General features: G+C 38.4%; 1 protein-coding gene across 1 annotated transcript in view; it reads right to left on the bottom strand.

Moving 5' to 3' along the window:
* Nucleotides 1-1,991: 1,991 nt before the first annotated feature.
* LOC134500868 (1-phosphatidylinositol 4,5-bisphosphate phosphodiesterase zeta-1-like) overlaps nt 1,992-19,441 on the bottom strand; it is a 42,489-nt gene continuing 25,039 nt past the window's right edge. The window contains exons 5-10 of the mRNA XM_063308324.1: nt 18,344-18,500; nt 16,699-16,815; nt 8,555-8,727; nt 5,880-6,012; nt 4,632-4,781; nt 1,992-2,134 (exon numbers count right to left, since the gene is read on the bottom strand). Of these exons, the coding sequence (XP_063164394.1) occupies nt 2,037-2,134; nt 4,632-4,781; nt 5,880-6,012; nt 8,555-8,727; nt 16,699-16,815; nt 18,344-18,500 (828 nt within the window). The 3' untranslated portion in view covers nt 1,992-2,036. The remainder of the gene's footprint in view (nt 2,135-4,631; nt 4,782-5,879; nt 6,013-8,554; nt 8,728-16,698; nt 16,816-18,343; nt 18,501-19,441) is intronic.

Raw genomic sequence — 19,441 nt, 5'->3', positions numbered from 1 at the left:
AGTGGGTGTGCGGGAGGCGTGGTGCAGGCCAGGGAGGGTGCACAAGAGGTATGGCGTGGGTTGGGGACAATATGGATATTCTGTTGGAGCCATTGGAGCTGAAGGGTAATTGTATTGAAGGAAAAGAAAAAAAAACAGGTAAAGAATGTTTTGTCATGACAGAACTGAGATGTTTCTGTCACCCTAGTCCGCTCTTGAAACTAATTAAAGTCTCCCTGAGGAAAGCTAGTTGAGCATTAATATGCCTCAACAGAGCTGATGAAGTCATGAACTATTTACTATAGGAAAAGAAGGCTGGTTGTAAAGCAAATACCAACCATGAAGAAGAGACCAACATTTTTATTGTAAACTGCCTGGGATAAAGCTTTCTAAGCAGGTTCTTATGAGTCATCATTCTCATTCATTTTTGAGCCTCTGAATGATCCAATCGCTTTTCCTATACACTTTCATCTTGTTCCCCACCCACCTAACAGAGTATTTTTCTCCTGGATCACATTAAGGATGTTGCACAATTTCCCCCCAAACTCACATCTGATTCTTCTGTTCTCACCACTCACAACCAACCATTCTCAACTATCACTAACCAAAGGATTCCTATTTTCATACAAACCCACAACTATATGACATCAATCCATACTTTCTGACGTACATTTTAGCCCTTTCATTTTAATTAAACGTACACCTTCACTTTCCAGCATCTATTCAACTCCACAAAATTAGACCACCTTTATTTACAATCTTAACCTTTCTCAGTTTCAGATACATGTCATATGTTTTTTTTTTCATTAATTTCATTTGTTATTTCATGGTGCTTATCATTTACTCCACTTCCATTCACATTCACAATCTTTCATATGCCAGAGGGCAGCCATGTTAGCAATAAATTATAATAATATGAAAATGAAGACACACAGACAGTAACATCACACAAATGCCACTATTATGTACTTGTATGCCAACACCATGGCATTTTACAGTATCATAGAATTGGAGATGACCACAAAGGTTATCTAGCCCAAACTCCTGCTGAGTGCAGGATCCACTAGAACACCTCTGAGAGATGACCATCTGGCCTTGATTTGAAAACTTCTAGCAGAGGAGTTCACCATGTCATATGGTAGCCTGTTCCACCAGCTGACAGCTCATACAGACAGGAAGTTCCTCCTGATGTCTAGCCTGAACCTTCTTCCTTGTAGTTTGATTTACAAGTTCTTAGTCGTCACCCATCATGGTTTACCCCCTCCCCCATTCTGTTGCAGAATCGCATGCCATATGGGCCTATAGCTATTGATCTCTGTTGCCCATCATGGCTTTGGTTAATCAAGGCTGTCATATAACACTTTTGAGTAAGATAAAATGTAGGTTGCAAGCTTTAGTTCTAGCTGCACCATATGCAGATTTCCTGGTCAGTTTTGGCACATTTTGTCCAGTATATAGTAAGCACAGCCAAAGTCTAGCTTTATCTCAAGCCTGCTCATGATATTCTATGCAAATTAGGATCTGTAATCTACAGACCAGTTTACAAGCCAAAGTAGTATCACTTGTATTCCATCACTTATAAGGTATACACAGTATCCTGATACACATTCAAGATGTATGTGGAAAAGGTAGATAGATAGATATGATAGTTAATAAAAACTTACATAAAACCACATTATTTAATTGAATTTTAAAACTTAAGATACATAATTGATAATTGGTTTTGATTTAAAGCAAAACAAATATATTTATGGAATTTCAGGATTTATCTGAATGTTAAATTGCTAGGGGCAAATATTTATTTATTTGTCAAATTTATACAGCGGCCCATCTCATGGGAAGTGACAAATATCAAGGAAACTTCTCATCTTTCTAGTGCAATCGTTTGAAAGGTGTCTGTTGGAAATATAACAGGGAGACATTATTCTTACTCAGCAAGGTTTATTTTATGTGGCTTTAATGCATACTCAATACTATTAATTCAAGAAAAAAACATAACACCGAATGCTTAATATAATTAAACCACTGAATCTTTATTGAGGAAACAGGCAGAATTCCTAACCGACATTATTTCTTGAGTATGAAACATGTACAAAGAGTGAAGCAGGACGTAGGCTGACACCAAGTTTGGAAAAAAGTGGAACTTGACGATAACCTGCAATGTGATAGCAATCAATTAATGTATTGTATACACAATGATACATGCACAATAATACACATATAACATAGCTCTGTGGTCTGTGACTTTCTATAATTATCAAGAAACAGAAGCTGGAATGAAGCTTTTTTGAGTCCTCAATATACCCACTAAGTTAGGCTGCAACTTGTAAAGCATTTGTTTGAAAGTGTCAAACTTGTTCCTCAAAGAATCAGAAACATCAAAACCGGGATGAAAGCTTGGTTCTATCAATCCTTATTTGATCCAGTGTAAGAATGACTGTCATTCATTTTATAGGAAAAACAGAGCAGTGCAATTTCAACTGTAAATATATTTGTACAGAGCTTTGCACAATTGTTTATGTTGTCTGAATTTGGTCACTTGTCAAAGAATGCCAGAATGTCTCACACAGTATTACTCAGAAGTCATTTCACCAATAAACAGAGCTGTGAAAACCTACTCTCTACGGATGACAGAGATTTTTCAAACATGACCATAGAGAATTTTGTTCTCTCCTTTTAAGGTAATGGATTTTACAATGCAATATTCCTGGATCAAGAGGCCCTCTGAACAGTCACTTGTGCCCTGTTCATCTCCCATATAGACTACTGCAATGTACTCTACATGGGGCTACCCTTGAAGAGTATCCAGAAGCTACAGCTGGTGCAAAATGCAGCTGTGCAGGCAGTTATTGGTGCCCCAAGATCGGCACATGTGACACCATTGCTGCGCGAGCTGCACTGGGTGCCAGTTTGCTTCCGGGTCCAATTCAAGGTGTTGGCTATCACCTTTAAAGCCCTACATGGCATGGGGCCAGGCTACCTGAGGGACTGTCTCATCCCCATGACATCAACCCGTCCCACCCAGTCATGCAGAGAAGGCATGCTACGGACTCTGTAAGTAAGGGAATTTCATTTGATGGGGTCCAGGAGGAGGGCCTTCTCTGCAGTGGCGCCTGCCCCCTGCAACACTGTGCCCCCAGAGGTGAGGCAGGCCCCCTTGCTCCCAGCCTTCTGGAAGAACTTGAAGACCTGTCTCTGCCGCCTTGCCTGGGGTGGGAAGGGGAACAGTTCCTCCTGGGGTGGCTGGCGCCATAGAGCCCTCCTCACCAAATCAGATCTTATCGCCACTTGGATTTTATATCTATTTTAATCTTCTATTTATATTATTTATATTTGCATTTTTATATGTTTATGGTTTTAATGTCAATTTTATTGTAAACCGCCCAGGGTCCCCTTTTCAGGGGAGATGGGCGGTGATAATATATTTGAAAAATAAATAAATAAATAAAGTTAGATATTTGTAGAAAAGTTTAACATGTACAGTAGTCACAAACTACAATAGTTCAGTGTTTATAGACAACCTTGGAAGAGACATAGTTTGATGGTTTGAATGTGTCCTGCATAAGAAATGTCCTCCGTTCAATTTATGAAAACTTTTATGTAGGCTTGGAAAAGATCTTTGGAGAATCATGCTAGGCACTATGGACAATATCTGACTTGATATAGGGCAACTTCCAGTGTTACCAATCAGGCAAAGGTCTTCATCCCATGCTTCTTAGTGAGATTGTTGAACACCTGATCCAGACTCCTTTGTTCACTCTTCCCATTTAGTTCTAAAACTTCCTTCTCCTGATCCATAATTTCAGAGATTATCCCACCTCAAAATGTCTGTGGAAGTAAAACTGAAAGAGGAAAGCAGTAAACATACTGCCCCTACACCCAACCAAGCAAAGTCAGGAACCCACAGGATAATCACTAGAGATTCAGTGTTGAAAAAATGCCTACTGCTATCATGGGAATCAAGATGACAATCAGCTATCTATATGGAACTACTGGTCCTTCCAAAAGAATCTCCAAACAGTGGAGTCCTTGGCGTTCTCTGAGCTTTGTTTGCTTGCAGATATTTGCTTGCAGACGTTTCATTACCCAACTAGGTAACATCATCAGCACTGATGATGTTACCTAATTGGATAATGAAACGTCTGCAAGCAAACAACCAAGCTTACAGAGAACCACGGACTCCACAGTTCAACCCTGAGCTACCTATATTCTCTTCTGTTGGAATCTCCAGATTGTATGCACTGTGTTGGTCCATATATGCATGGTTTGACCCTTAAACTGACCTAGAAAAGAGAAACAGTAAACAATATGTGGAAGTGTGCATTAACATTCCTGTTATTAACATAAAGTGAGTAGCTTCCAGACACTGTGAAGGACTGCACATGAACACTAGCATTTTGATTTACATAGGAAGGAAAAGTGCATAGCTCTCAACTTTAACGTCTGAAAGTTCAAAAAATATGGAGGTTAACACACCATTCAATCACGCTTTGCCATAAATTAAGGGTAGGGCAGTTATTTGAACAATTCTGATGTCAGCAATGATAGAATCAATATTACAATGTCTTGAATGCTGTACCTTATATATTAATCATAACAGATGTAAGATTTGGAACACTTTTTTGTACAGAAAAAAAACATCTATGTAATACCTTTATTTATGCTTAAAAGTGGCAAAGTATATTGACCAAGGAAATCATTGGAAGCCAGAGAAAGCTGATCTTCTACCACAAAACGAACTAAGGCAAGCTCTGGAACACGAACATCAAATGTGAATGTTTCATTCCACCTAGGACACAAAGCTGCAATAAAAAAAAAGCAGTATAAGACAAACAATGATCCCTAAAAAGCCTTACCTTCCTGAGTTTTAGTCACAATTTCTCCTTATTTCTTTTTCTGGTGATTCCAAGTGACTACAGGAATACAAAACTGAACCATTCACAAAATGAACAAGAAGTATATAATGTAACAAAGCTGACTCCTTTGGCAAAAGCAAGAGGCATACAATCTCAGCTATTCTCTTTAAAAGGCATGGTGATGTTCACGTGGAGTTCTAAAATTAATGTCACCTTTGCAATGGCCATCTGCCTACTGCACTTCTGCTGAAAACCCATCACTGTTTGCAGTTGTAAAATATAAATGCTGCTGATGGGAAGAGAAACTATGTTTAACATATATTAGCAATGCCTCAAGAGTGTATTTCCACAATTCTACTGATCGGCTTACTCCATCCTGCCTTATGGATTGTTCACTCACATTTCCTTAACGAAAAATATAGCAACGTACATCAAATCCCTACCCTCAGACATAAGTTTCCTCAAATTTATCAAACTGCTTGTGTGGTAGATTTACAGAGGTAAAGTCTGAGGAAAAAAAATCAGTGCTAAAGTATAGGAACCAAATAAAATATCTGCATGAGCCCCTCAATGAACACAGTATATAGTCTCTTAACTGAAAACACTTCCCCAGTTTCTCTGTAGGTCTAGAGCAGGTTTTTCAAACTGTGTGCCACAGAACCATTAGGGTTCCACGAGAACTTGAGGGAGTACCATGATAGACTAAGGGGGAAAAAAAAGAAAAAAGTTAACTTGAACACAGCCATGGGAAACCATAACAATTTCTTTAAAGTACAGCAGAAAGGCAGGGCTTGTCAAGATCACTTTCAGAAGCTCCAACACACCAGAGGATGTTTGTGCTCATGGAAACTCATTGCTTTGCCTCTTGATCAGGGAGTTATGTAATCTCTGTAGAATGCTGAAATTATTAGAAAGGCATACCATATTTTCCCAAATTTGGTGCCACTCAGATGGGTTGAAATTCTGGGGAATTGTGGATTCAAACCATCTGGAAGGTATCAGGCTAAAGAACACTGCCTGACAGAATCAGCATGATCCACTTACCATTGCCCTTTATAACACAACTCTGTTGTTTTGCCTGGTCCTCTGGAATGCCATAAATTTCTAGTACAACAAGAGGATCGGCTTTGTTAGTCCTAGAGAGGTTGCTAGGTGGTAACTGATGGCCACTAATCAGCTGAAGAGACGCAGAAAAAGATATCAGTATTAACTAGAACACTAAGCCTTAAGGTTATTATTATTACTGGCATTAATATTTTTCCTAAGACAGTATCAAAGCCTATTATGCGGGGGGGGGCAGGGTGGAGAACTATATAGCCTCCAGAATAAAGAGGGGGGAAAATCAGTGCATTAAACTCTGTACATTGCTGTTTTTTTACTGCAATCTATTTTTAACCAAACTTGTACCCCCACCCCCACCACAGAAATTTTGGTGGGTTACAAAGTAAAACTGTACAATAGAGTATAAAACACAGACATAGAACAAAAGTTCAACACAGAGCATGGCATCAGGCCCCAAGAGCCCTCTGGAAAAGCTTTGTCTTCAGGGTTTTTGGCAGGAAGACCGACAGTGCTGGAGACAGATGACTCTCCAATGGGAGGTCACTCCTGAGAGCTGGCCCCATTACTGAAAAGCAACACTTATGGGCTGTGCCCCCCCAACCTCCCAAAATTTCTTGCACACTTGCTTCAGAGGGTGCCTCACTGGGAGTATGTGAAAAGAATAAGGGTATAGATCTCTAAACCTCTTTGAACTGCAATAAGAATTCAATGTTAGAGGTTCTTTTCTATCTTTATCTGCAACTTTTCATTGCATTTTCAGAAGTGATTTGCCACTGCTTTGTTCCTAGGGTTGAGAGAGAGTGACCGCCCAAAGTCACCCAAATGGCTTCAGTGCCTAAGGCAGGACTAAAAATTGGGCTTTTCAGCTCCTAGTTCAGTGTCTTAACCAGTCATCAAACTGCTACAAGCTCTCTCACTTTCTCTCTGCCAGAATTTATATATTAAGAATAATAAACCAACCTAAGGAAACAATAAAGGGTAAGAGAAAAACCACTTTGTTCTCTGAAAAAAGTATGATATTGAATTGAGACCACCATGTTACCCTGAATTCATACTTTTAACTGGTACCCTACACATTCAACCAGTATCTTCTGGGACTATTCCAAGCCAAGACGAATTACAGGAATTGCTGTACTTATTTGAGATTATTGCTTCCTAGACATATATTGTGTATTTTTTTCTCCAGAGATCAAAGGGCTAATTTAACCTCACAACAAATAAAGTCAGTGTACTTTACAGGTCATTAAATCAGATTTTTCATATCCAAATTGAATGATCTAGCCACCAAGACTCTCCAGTGTACAGTTCTAAGGTGGGACTTTGTAAAGGCAAAGGCAAAGCGAACAAGGTAACGAGACAGTGCTGAAAGGCACAAGTCTTTCCATCTGAATCCTTATGCATAAGACACAGCACACCACCAGTTTAGAAGCCTGGCCATCCATCCATTTTTTATTTGTTGGAAAAGTCTGAGGATGAATCAAAGAACTGAGATGGCTTCTGTGAACACATCAACCTGACAGTACTCATACTCACACAGACACATGCACACTTCATCACTTCCAGAACATAAGTACCATCTTTGATCCTAGACTTATTCCACAACTGAATCTGCACCCGAGTCCTATCATACATAGAGTTTAGGACAGAGCTAAATAGAAGGGGGCAGGGGGGGGGGGGGAATCCAGACTATCCCTAGCAAAAAGATACCAAAAACGCTCTCTCTTTCTTGCTATCGAGTCATCCAGTTTTTTATAGCCCAGATACGATAGCTCTAGCGTAGAGGCTACCAAGCTTAACTGATGATCTGCTTGGGTTATATATTTATATCCATGCTGCATTATCTTAGCCAGGACTCATCTTATCCAGCAGCCAACAGCGTATTTAAAAGCAACCCAATTAATGTATAGTACTACCTGTGTCTGCCTTAAATCTTACTCTTTTCAACTGCATTTACATCGTAGGTTTGTAAAGCAGCCTCCCTCAATCTGCCACTTGACAAGGATTGAGATTTGAATTCCCAGAACTCCTAGCTTTTGGCAGTACTGGCTGCAAATTCTGAAAGTTAGAAGTCAAGACCTTCAAAATGCCAGGCTGGGAAAGGCAGCACTGATTAAATAAAAAATATGTATACAAATAAAGTGACAACCAGCAGCCAGTATACAGAAATAACAAAGCAGAGCAAATAGTCAGATCCAACCCCAGTGGTTCCCTAAGCAAGCACTAAATTTTTTAATCAGCTTCTAAAACTCAGTAATGTAGTAGGCCCTCTCAACTATTCAATTACATCCACCAATACACATTCCTAAGCAGCAAGTTCAAATGCTGCTTCTGAATGCAACGTTAATGGAATCAGCAGGAGTATACGTGCAACCATCCCTATCTCCTGATTGCTCATTTTTAAATGTAAACACTGAATCAAGTTTATACTTCAGAAACATGCTATTATGTATTACCATAAAACTCTCTGAAGAAGATAGCAAGTGTATGCAAATAAATAATACGGGGATCATGCTGGGACAATGATGCCAACAAGTTTTCGAGCTCAAGTTCCTTGAACCGCTTATTAAGAATTCAGGCAGAAGACTCAGAAAGCTGCAGTAATAAGCACTTATAAAAGCAAATCAGCGAAAAGAATAATATAACCAAAATAAACTTACTTTAATTGTAAGTGTAACTGGTTGATGGTCTGCAGATATATTACATGGAGTAAATTGTGTGTCTCTATTTCTCAAGAATTCTGGTTTTAATATATAGCCACAGCCACCATTATCCAAAAATTTCCCAGTGTAGAGATCCATTTGTTCTCCAGGTGTTTGGAAGTTTAAGGCCACTGTATGAAGATGAGCATTTACAAAAATTGGTTAATTAGAAAATACAGTTTTAAATACTGACTTGTTCTTCAACATTGGAAACACAAATTTATAACCCCAGTGATTCAACAGACTAAAGGCCTGGTATTACTCGCAGCTTATGAATGCAGTGCTTAAAACTACAGATCACGTATGGATGATGATAATGAAATATGGCAATCTTATATATATAGTGATTTTCCTACACAACCATCCTAAATATACAGCTCTCAGAATAAGCATATTACTTTTATTTTGGTTTTTGATTAGGGTCAATAAATTCTTATGTAATGAGTACATTTTTCTCAGATGTAGATCACTGGCTACAAACTAATATAATTGCAGACAGTGCAGAACAAGTGAAAACAAAAGAAGTAAAACAAATTCCAGTGCTTGTAATTGCACTATTTTTGTAAAATAGGTTTAATATATACATTGCATAAATAAATTATAATGAGCACAAGTTTTGTTTTGTTTCTACCAGTAGGGCTTTGACTTTTAATCAGGGGCTCAGGGAACTTTTTTTTTAATAGCTCCACGGTCAGAAAATCTTTGAAAATCTCTATTCTAGGGTGGGTGAAGCCCTGAAATTGACTAGCCTGTCCCTGACTTAACCCATGTAATCAGAAATATAATTGTAAGAACTAATCTCTTGTACTTCTGTGGCCTGCATAGCAGGGGATTTTCTCCTGATGGCTGCTGCTTTCTCTCCTCACATAATATTCTTAAGGTTCATAGCATAGTTTACAGCTCTCACACCAGTCTCCACTGCTAAATCCTTTCTCATATTCCAGTTCTTCAACAGCTGAACTTTGGAAAACCACTGGATGACAGCCAAGAGATACCGGGGGGAAGAGAGCGGACCCTTCAATTCTGTTGCCATCCAGCGGTTGATAGGGTGAACAGTCAACCAGTCAAGCCATTATTTCAAGGTATAAAAAACGAAAGTTCGGTTAGGTGATGGTATGATGGGAAAGAAAAAAAAAAGTGCATGGAATGACTGAAGTATTAGGCATGCTACATTTTCACATAGTGAGTTATGTTGAGTGGAGTTGGCACGTCTGTCAAAGGAACCACAAATCAAGGCCCTCAGAATGTTGCACATTAAAGCCGTATGGACAGCAAAGCAGGGCAGTTTCAATCTGAGTGTGCAGGAACTATGCTTTCTGGGGGCAGCAACATTTAGGGCTGCATGATTTCCTGCTGGCGTCTATGTGAATGTGGCCTAAGTTTCTAGTCCTCTGATCATCTTCACTGTCCTTCTGAACCTTGCAGTTTCCCCAAATCCTTCTTAAATTGCATTGCCCAGAAATAGAATCGTTGAGGTGGATTTTGACCAATGCAAAATGTAGAATTATTGCTTCCTATGATTTGGAAGCTATATTTCTGTTAATGCAATTTAAAATTGCATTTCCCTCTTTTGCAGCTACATCATACTACTAATTCATATACAGCTCGAAACCAAATACATCTCTATGAATTTTTTCACAAGCATTATTGCCAATGATATACCTATGAATATTTCCATTTTATACCTGTGCAATTGATTTCTATTTCCTAGGTATATAACTGCATTTGTGTTTTATTAAATTTGTTATTTTCACCCCATTTTTTTTAACTTAGGGGTTCTCAGATGGTAACCCACTAAAATGCTGGAATGAATTTATGCAACTGCCTCTCAAATAAAACTAATGATTTCATTGGGTTTACGGTTAGGCAAGAAATAAATATAGTACTTCGAACAATTAAATTTAAGCTATGTATCAAATATAAAAATCATATTAACTATACAATTTTACAAAATAAAACATTTCATTGGAAATAAGTAACCCCCTCCCAATAAAATTTAAAACCATATTCTTAACAAGAAAGATGAGCATGCTTGCTTTTGTCTACTTCCTGAAATCTGGGTTTTATTTTGAAGACAACCTCTGTCATTCGCCAAAGTTTTTTTTTTTTAAAAGGGTGTTTCTTCCCCTTTAATCAGCATGTCTTAAACCATATTTAAAACATTGCAGCTTGCAGAACACTGGCAGGCTGTTAGCTGCTTCCAGTGCAGTTGCACTGTGACAACAATCACAGCTCATCTTCTTTTCCTCCCACTGTTACTCCTTGTAAATCCTTCTCCCTACTCTTGCAATTTCCTTGCAGCCCTCCTCGCTTCCCCTCAGTTGTAATTCTCTCTACAACCCACCGGCATTTTTAAAAAATAAACCCACCACTGCCAAATGTCACCCCGCCAGGAAGGAGCTGGCACCCCAAAAGACATGCTGCCAGATGCCTCTGAACCTCACCACCACCACCAGCTCCATCGCTACCGCTGCTCCACTAGCCACTGAACAGCTGGTCGGCACGCCAGCTAGTCCTTTGTGGCCCGTGAGGATTTCTAGTTTATCAATGTGGTCCTTCCCCACTATGAGCTGTGCAGGCTGCTCTACAGACAGACAGCTTCAGGTCTGCACAGAAGCCTCATCTCCTCTAGGACTGATTAATCCTCCTCTGAAGGCAAATGCGGCGTTCAGGAGGAGGAAGCAGAGGACCACACCACCCAGGCTTTATATGGAGCTCTAGAACTGTCACTTGCAGATCAAACTGGTAAGCCTGCTTGGAAAGAGGTGGAGGGAGGGCGCTCTGTGGTGACCAGGTCGGATCTCATTAAGTACAATGCAGTTGTCAAACAATCCAAAGTTGGATAAAAATGCAAAGTTCCACGTAACTTCGAAACTTTCATGTATTCAAGGAGCCTCTGAATTTATTGCATGTTCAATTAGAAATGAATATTTAGGATGAAGGATACACACACACACACACACACACACACACACACACAGAGCACTGTTAGAATTGTGTGCAAAAAACTTGCACACAATTCTAACGGTAACATAGTTAGAAATACAATTGTATATAGTACAATTGTATTTCTAACTATGTTTATGTTAGAATTTTGCTATAGTTTTGCTATAAAAATACTTAACACACTAATTCTTTAACATTGTTGCAGTTTATTTGAATTATATCTTGTCTTTTATTCAAGGCAGTATATAATGTACTTCTTCCTCCTATTTTTCCACACAACAACCCTGTGACGTAGGCTCAATTGAAAAACAGTGAAAGGTCCTAAGGCACCCATGAAGCTTCCACGGCAGCAGGTGGACCTGGACCTGGATCTCTCCAGTTCTAGTCTAGCATCTTCACCACTGCACATTGGTTCTTATAGTGAGGAGTATCTATTTGTTTAAACTTTAGGGAATATCTCAAAACATATTTTGAATGTTATGAAAGTTTTTCTTTTACATCAGGTAATGATATCTACTATAATACTTTCATTGTGAACCACCCAGGGTCCCCCGAGTAGGGGAGATAGGCGGTAAGAAAAATCTGATTGATAAATACTTAAAATTATTATCTTGAATTTTCGCCTTGTGCATAAATCACTTTTAATTCTACTTCATAAATAAATGAAAAGCATTTCATTTAGTAAAATCGCTGGAAGAAACATTAACAATCTCAGATATGCAGTTGATACCACTTTGATGGCTGAAAGCAAAGAGGAACTGAGGAGCCTTATGATGAAGGTGAAAGAAGAAAGTGCAAAAGCTGGCTTGCAGCTAAACCTCAAAAAAACCAAGATTATGGCAACCAGCTTGATTGATAACTGGCAAATAGAGGGAGAAAATGTAGAAGCAGTGAAAGACTTTGTATTTCTAGGTGCGAAGATTACTGCAGATGCTGACTGCAGTCAGGAAATCAGAAGACGCTTAATCCTTGGGAGAAGAGCAATGACAAACCTCGATAAAATAGTTAAGAGATGAGACATCACACTGACAACAAAGGTCCGCATAGCTAAAGCAATGGTGTTCCCCGTAGTAACATATGGCTGCGAGAGCTGGACCGTAAGGAAGGCTGAGAGAAGGAAGATCAATGCTTTGGAACTGTGGTGTTGGAGGAAAATTCTGCGAGTGCCTTGGACTGCAAGAAGGTCAAACCAGTCCATCCTCCAGGAAATAAAGCCAGACTGCTCACTTGAGGGCATGATATTAAAGGCAAAGCTGAAATACTTTGGCCACATCATGAGAAGACAGGACACCCTGGAGAAGATGCTGATGCTAGGGAGAGTGGAGGGCAAAAGGAAGAGGGGCCGACCAAGGGCAAGGTGGATGGATGATATTCTAGAGGTGACGGACTCGTCCCTGGGGGAGCTGGGGGTGTTGACTGACAGGAAGCTCTGGTGTGGGCTGGTCCATGAAGTCACGAAGAGTTGGAAGCGACTAAACGAATAAACAACAAAAAACAACATTTCATTTAGATGTTTACAACTTATATTACAATTTCATGTGGGAAGCATATTTATTTTTGTTGACTATAAGGTTTTATGGTTAATAGTTAGGGACATTATTGTCCAACAGTTTTCTAACAAAAAGTGTTTTTTTAATGTTTATGATTTCCACACACTAATTTTCAGAGTATATATTATGGTACTGTTTTTATTATTGTGGATATGAAAGCTTTAATGTTGTGTCTGAAATATCTTCAGCATCACATATTTGTCTTTTTATGGACCATATTTATTCTGTTTTTACCCTCCAGTGTTACAATTACTATAAATGGCTTCTGCATTTCTAAAACAGTAAGTGGTATATAAATCTTTTTCATAAATAAACACACAGCTATAAGTAGATCAGTATTTATATAAGGCTGTTGAGCAGATCTGTTACATATAAAATTATAGTTTATATCACAGACACATAAAAAGCAAAAAAAAAGTTATAAACTACTTTAAAAAATAAGCCCAATATAGTTTCTTGAAGATTTGATTATCAGTTTCTCTTTTTTTGCCTTCAAGTCAGTGTTGACTCCTGGTGACTGCCTAGACAAATCCCTGTAGTTTTCTTGGCAAGATTTCAGAAGTGGTTTGCCATTGCCTCCTTCCTGGGGTGAGAGAAAGTGACTGGCCCAAGGTCACCCAGCTGGCTTCGTGCCTAAGGCGAGTCTAGAGCTCACTGTCTCCCAGTTTCTAGCCTGGTGCTTTAACCGCTACACCAAATTCGCTCTCCAGTTTCTCTTACTAGGGAGAAGCCTCAATAAATTCAGTAGGATTTCTGGATTCTGAATAAACAAGTTTAGATTCTTCTTCAGCAGTTGCAACAGACATCTCTACAGGCAAAGTGGAAGAAAGAACAAACATGCTAGCTCTGCTCTCTTTCTGTTATCCTACATGTGAAGTCATTGACTGGCAGCAGCTGGAAACCTCTACTATGATTATTGTTCATGTGATTTAGAATCAGGGAAGCTTGGGGAAGCTTCCACTGCAGACCATGAACAGGGGAGCCTAACATACTTGTGTTTGATCTGTGAAATTGTTATATAGTGCCTTGGTTCTTTTTTCTCTGTATTGGACATACTTAATTTTGGTCATGGGGGTTATTTTATTTCATTTTGTACAGTATATTGATTGTTTGCCACCCAGATTTATGTATGAAGATGGGTGGCCATATAAATTTTCTAAATAAATTTATACCCAATAGGGCTGTTTAGCATTTCAGATTTGATAGAGCACACAGGAGCATAAATGTAGGCCAGACCAGTGAAGTGGCCATAGCGGACTTGTGACTTTCTGTGAGGATCGTAGGTTCAGATACCTCAATATTAATAAGCTTCTCCACAAGCCTCTTGGGATATAGGAAAGATCTTTATTGAGATAGTCCATTGTCCTGTAAAGTCACAAGTGAGTCAGATTCCTTTGCCCCTCGCATTAAGTCTGTTGGGTTTTCCCACCTCCCTTTTGAAATTGAAGGCCTACAACGTCTTTCAGTTTTACAACTCTGTTCCCAGGCTCCGCTCTTTGAGATGGTGTCATTTGAGATAAGGCAGCCGCCACAATTTCCTCGGTGCCTGCTTGTGCTTTCTCAGTTTCCAGGCAAAAAATTATACCTCCCCCCTCCCATATATACAACCCATGGCAGTGGAGATGTTCCAGAAGCTATTAACTATTGCTTCTGGGATGATCCTCTGACAGCGACTCAGATAGCCACCTCCCTAATTCAATAAACTATATGTAGGAGGACTTACACCACAGGTAGACTTGCTAGGTCCTGTTATTAGAGCCAGTCATAATAAAAGTAGTTTTAGCCTTCCTTGGAGTTTTGTTTTATTTATTGATTGAATTTATACGCCACCCATCTCACTGTATAAGTAACTCTAGGTGGCTTACAAGTAAAAAAGAGAATAAAAAATATTACAAAAAATATACAAAGTTAAAAAGACAGAGAGAGAGAGCATATTCAACTGAGTTGATTTCTTGGTCTGGTCTACCTGGCAGGGTTGACAGTGGTCTACAGTGCTGAAGCAGCAATGTTCCCCTAAAAGACTGAGAGCCTTTTAGGTGGCACACGCCAATGCTACAAAAAGCTGTGAGCAATTGCATCTCTTTACAATATTTTGTTTAAGTGATTCTAACCATTTTTGCATCTAGGTAGGAGATTTATTCAAATACTGGTTTTACAAAAAGCCGCAGGTAAGGCTGTAAATAGTGACATCATATAAGCAACAGTAAGCCAAGATTTCCTGGAAGCCTGTTTGGGGTTATGTTGATTTTTGGGGTGAGTTAGGTCTAAAAGATGGTTTATGTACTTTTATTTTCTGCTGAAAAATGCACTCTGTTTATCACTGATGAGGAAATGGGCCTCTAAAATAACCAAAAAAAAAAAAGCTAGTTAGGTTCTACATAGCTCAGGGAATATAGATTTCGTGCAACTGCTTTAAGGTAATTGTCTAAAGTTGCTTGGTAAGTGGGCAGCCATATAAATTGAATGAATGAACAAGCGAGAAAGAGGGAGGGAGGGAGGGAGGGAGGGAGGGAGGGAGAGAAAAGGTAGTCCTGGTGCCAACATATTCATAAAAATAAGTATGTTCAAAATCTAATTTGTTTCAACCATATTATATATGCCGTCAATACATTATGAATCCATACTTAGATCTTCATCGGCCACAAGGCAGAAAAGGCTACAAAGTGAAGTGAAAGCTCCATGGAACCTAGACAGAAAAGGAGAGCTGCAGGAACAAAGATAGATTCCTTTCTCTGCTCAATACACTTCTAAGAAAAGAATAAATCTGCACAGAGAAAGGTCAGCAAAGTTACTTTAAATATAGAACTCTTGCAACTTCATATTCTATTCAACTTCATATCTAAGAAATGGATTCTTTAAAGCTTAGGATGAAATAGGTAAGGACTAATGGCTGTCTGAGAGTTGTCTTCTTAGGCAAAATATCTGCACTAGTTATGTTCTTTCAGAGGCATATTCTGAAGACTTTAAAGATAAATTGAGAAAGCAATTCTAAATCCCTGGTATTACCTACTAGATGGAGTTAGATTTTAGTGCTGGAACCCTCCAATGATCTCTAAAGGCAGAGAGGAGGTTCTAATTGGTGGGAAGACCAATCACTCCAGACGTACCAACTATGACCATAGAAATCACAGCAAATGGAAAAGGGAGCTCCTGATGTTCCAGCCATTTGGAAAGTTCAGGTGCCCAAACAGGGAATTCTATATACTAGGCATGTTCAAACTGACTATAGGTCTATTAGGTACACAGTTGTTACAGCCTCCTAAAACAAACCCAGTTTGGGGGGCAGAATTATGCCACTGTTTAGAAGCCAAAACTAAACTTTAAACACCTATCTTTCATTTTGGGTAATACAAGCAAGCAAACTTTCCATTTTTACCATAAATCCATCATGTTGCCCTGTTCCATCTGCAGATTCCCTCCCTCCCTCCCTCCCTCTGTAGATTTCCTTCCTCCCTCCCTTTTTTTATTTGTGTTGGTTGTAGAAGAATGTTAGAAGATTCTGTTAGCACTGTTTCATACTACTGAAAAGTGATTTAACTACATTTAAATTACATGCAGTATGAAGAAAAATGTAAGCAAAAATAATAATAATCTTAAAACACTTACCCATCTGACACCCAACATTCCAAAATTCCTGAGGATTATAATTAGAAGAGTTGGTTCGGATCCCTCTAGGATATATTCTTGTGATAAATCTGACTGTATGTTGAACAAATCCATTTGCTATAAAGAGACACATTCAAAACTATTGAAAAAGACATGGAAAATAGCCAGTTTCATAAAATCAATTTAAAATAATGTAGGGACATATTTAAAATATTTTGATACCCATTAACCACAAATTCAACAAAAAATATTGGTGTGAAAAATTTGAGTATTGAAAATATTGGTTAATCCAAACTATTATTTGTAATTCACAAACTGATTAACAACATAGAAACATTCAATCCATGTCCTTGCTATGTCAAGATTTATATTTATTTTTTTATATTTATAATTGTGCCTTCATCTCCAAAATTAAACATTAATGAAATATTCTAAAATCTAAACATACTCAAGGGACTTAATCAACTAGCTTAAAAGCACATCTACATCTACACCTGTGCATAAACACAAATTGCCTGAACAAATAAAAGATGATCACTAAAACTGAAGACATTTTATTCATCTCAAATACATGTTTTAGCTTTATTAGATGCTTCTGAATTGATTATAGTATGATCCCTCCATGAGGTTACCATAGCCAAAATATATGAGTCATCAAATCAATCAGAGACTGACCTCATGCAGGATTCATCAGAGACTATACATATATAATCATACTTGTTTGAAGAGGTAGTAGTTGTAGGACCCCAACCTTGAACTTGCTTCCAGTCCAGACCATGGTCTCACAACTCCTACTGAAGAAGCTCTCCCACACTGTTATTTGCCTCAGAGGGTGCTATACACTGCAAGCAGCTTTTACGACAACAACAGAAATCCATTTGGCAGGGGACTGATATTATCCCAGTCATGAGCACATCCAGGTTTGGAATCCAATTGATGCTTTTCTTCAAAATAAAGTGCCCTATTTAAGCATGCTTTTTTACAAGTACAAAAATGTAGTGCAGTTAGCCCATAACGTAATATATTCCTCATCTCTACCAGCAGATACTGTTATGGAAACAGTAGAAACAGGGCTAGTAGAACAAAACAGCCATAATATCATATGGAGTCTTATCTTCATTACATGCTTGATGCTTTGGCTTTGGATCAAAAGAAAACCTAAACTAAAATAGAAATTCTCAGCCTGAATCTAAAGCACTTTAGCCAGAGTTAGCAGCAGGCAGGTGATGATAATCTAGTTTCTAAGTATATAAATTGGATAAGGGAATAGATGCAGAAAGAAGTATAAGGAATGACAACATTCCATATGTTCTGAATTGTTTCCAGTTTGAACTGGGCGTAATAACATTGTTCAGTGCATCACATTAGTTATGAACTAATAAGTTTATGTTTAATTATTTAAAACTAACAAAAAAAGGCACGGTCTATTTATTTAGCAGAGGCAAATTGTAGCAGCCAAGTAGGTACCATGAAGCAAATCTCCAGCCACAGAACTTATAGTGGGAACTGAACCAAGACCAGAAACTTTCCACTTCCTTCCAGCCCAGGACAAGTTGTTTCATAAAGTTTATTAGTTGTTCTGATAGCTTAAGCAAAAGAAAACAGCAACACCATCAATTTCATTAGTCTGAATGCCAAAAATTACCTATCAGTTTTGCTAGCTTTCGGGCTTTTGCCTCACCAATTGAATTATTTTCATAAAAAAGCTGATTTTCTCTTGAATCTTCAAAGCTTACAAATTTCCGAGATTTGGTATATATCACGAGTTCTGACAGTGCCAAGGCAATCTTTACTTTCTTTATCTGTAAGTAATGAGACAGTAATTGAATATTTATTATTTTTATAAATAACTCAAGGTGGCGAACATACCAACTACTCCTTCCTCCTCCTATTTTCCCCACATAATTACCTTTTCACCATTCTTATCAACATTTATATGAGAATGTCAGATAATTTTGGTTGAAAACCCTTAAAGAGAAAAAATAATACTTCTATTCATATTGTGCCTTCCCTCTACATTATACCTCCCCAACATAGTGCCTTTCAGACTTGGGGCTTACAATTTCCAACATCTCAGGCCAGCATGGGCAGTTATATCATTGTCTTCCTTTGTCTTAAACTGCCCAGAGACAGTGACAGACCCAATGGACTTTGTGATTTAATGACGATCTGAACTACCATCTCCCAACTCCTAATCTAGTTCTTTAATACTACATAATACCAGTTTCCACTATCTATATAGAGTTCTGCAAATCTTCATGGGGGCCCTTCATGCTAAGGAAGGAATGGAATGGTTTATCACTGAAATGATAAAGAATTAGTAAATGTACAGTAGTATGTAATCTAAACAGTGGTTTAGAGCATCAGCTGTGAGCCAGAAAATCCCAGTTCAAAATTCATCTCAGTTGTTTGACTGGGTGGCATTAGGCAAGTCCTGCCTCTCAATTTCCCCACCAATAATAGCCACTTGTTGAGATGGGCAGCTATAGAAATGAAATGAAATGAAATGAAATAAAATAAATAAAAAATGCTGACATTATAATACTGGCCCCAAAAACATGTTGATAGGAATGCCACATATGTATGTGTGTACAAAAGTGTGTGTTATTGTTTATTTGGAGCATTTTTACCCCAATCTTCAACCTCAAAAAGATCCCGAAGTACCTTCCAAAGTTCTCAAATAAAATGCCTGCTCACAGGTTTACAATCTCAAATGCATGATACAAATGAAGAGCCTGAGAGG

This window comes from Candoia aspera, chromosome 7, assembly GCF_035149785.1.
Source record: "Candoia aspera isolate rCanAsp1 chromosome 7, rCanAsp1.hap2, whole genome shotgun sequence".
NCBI classification, from domain to species: Eukaryota; Metazoa; Chordata; class Lepidosauria; order Squamata; family Boidae; genus Candoia; species Candoia aspera.
The sequence above is the reverse complement of the archived record's forward strand: the minus strand, read 5'-3'. Positions and strand labels throughout refer to the sequence as shown.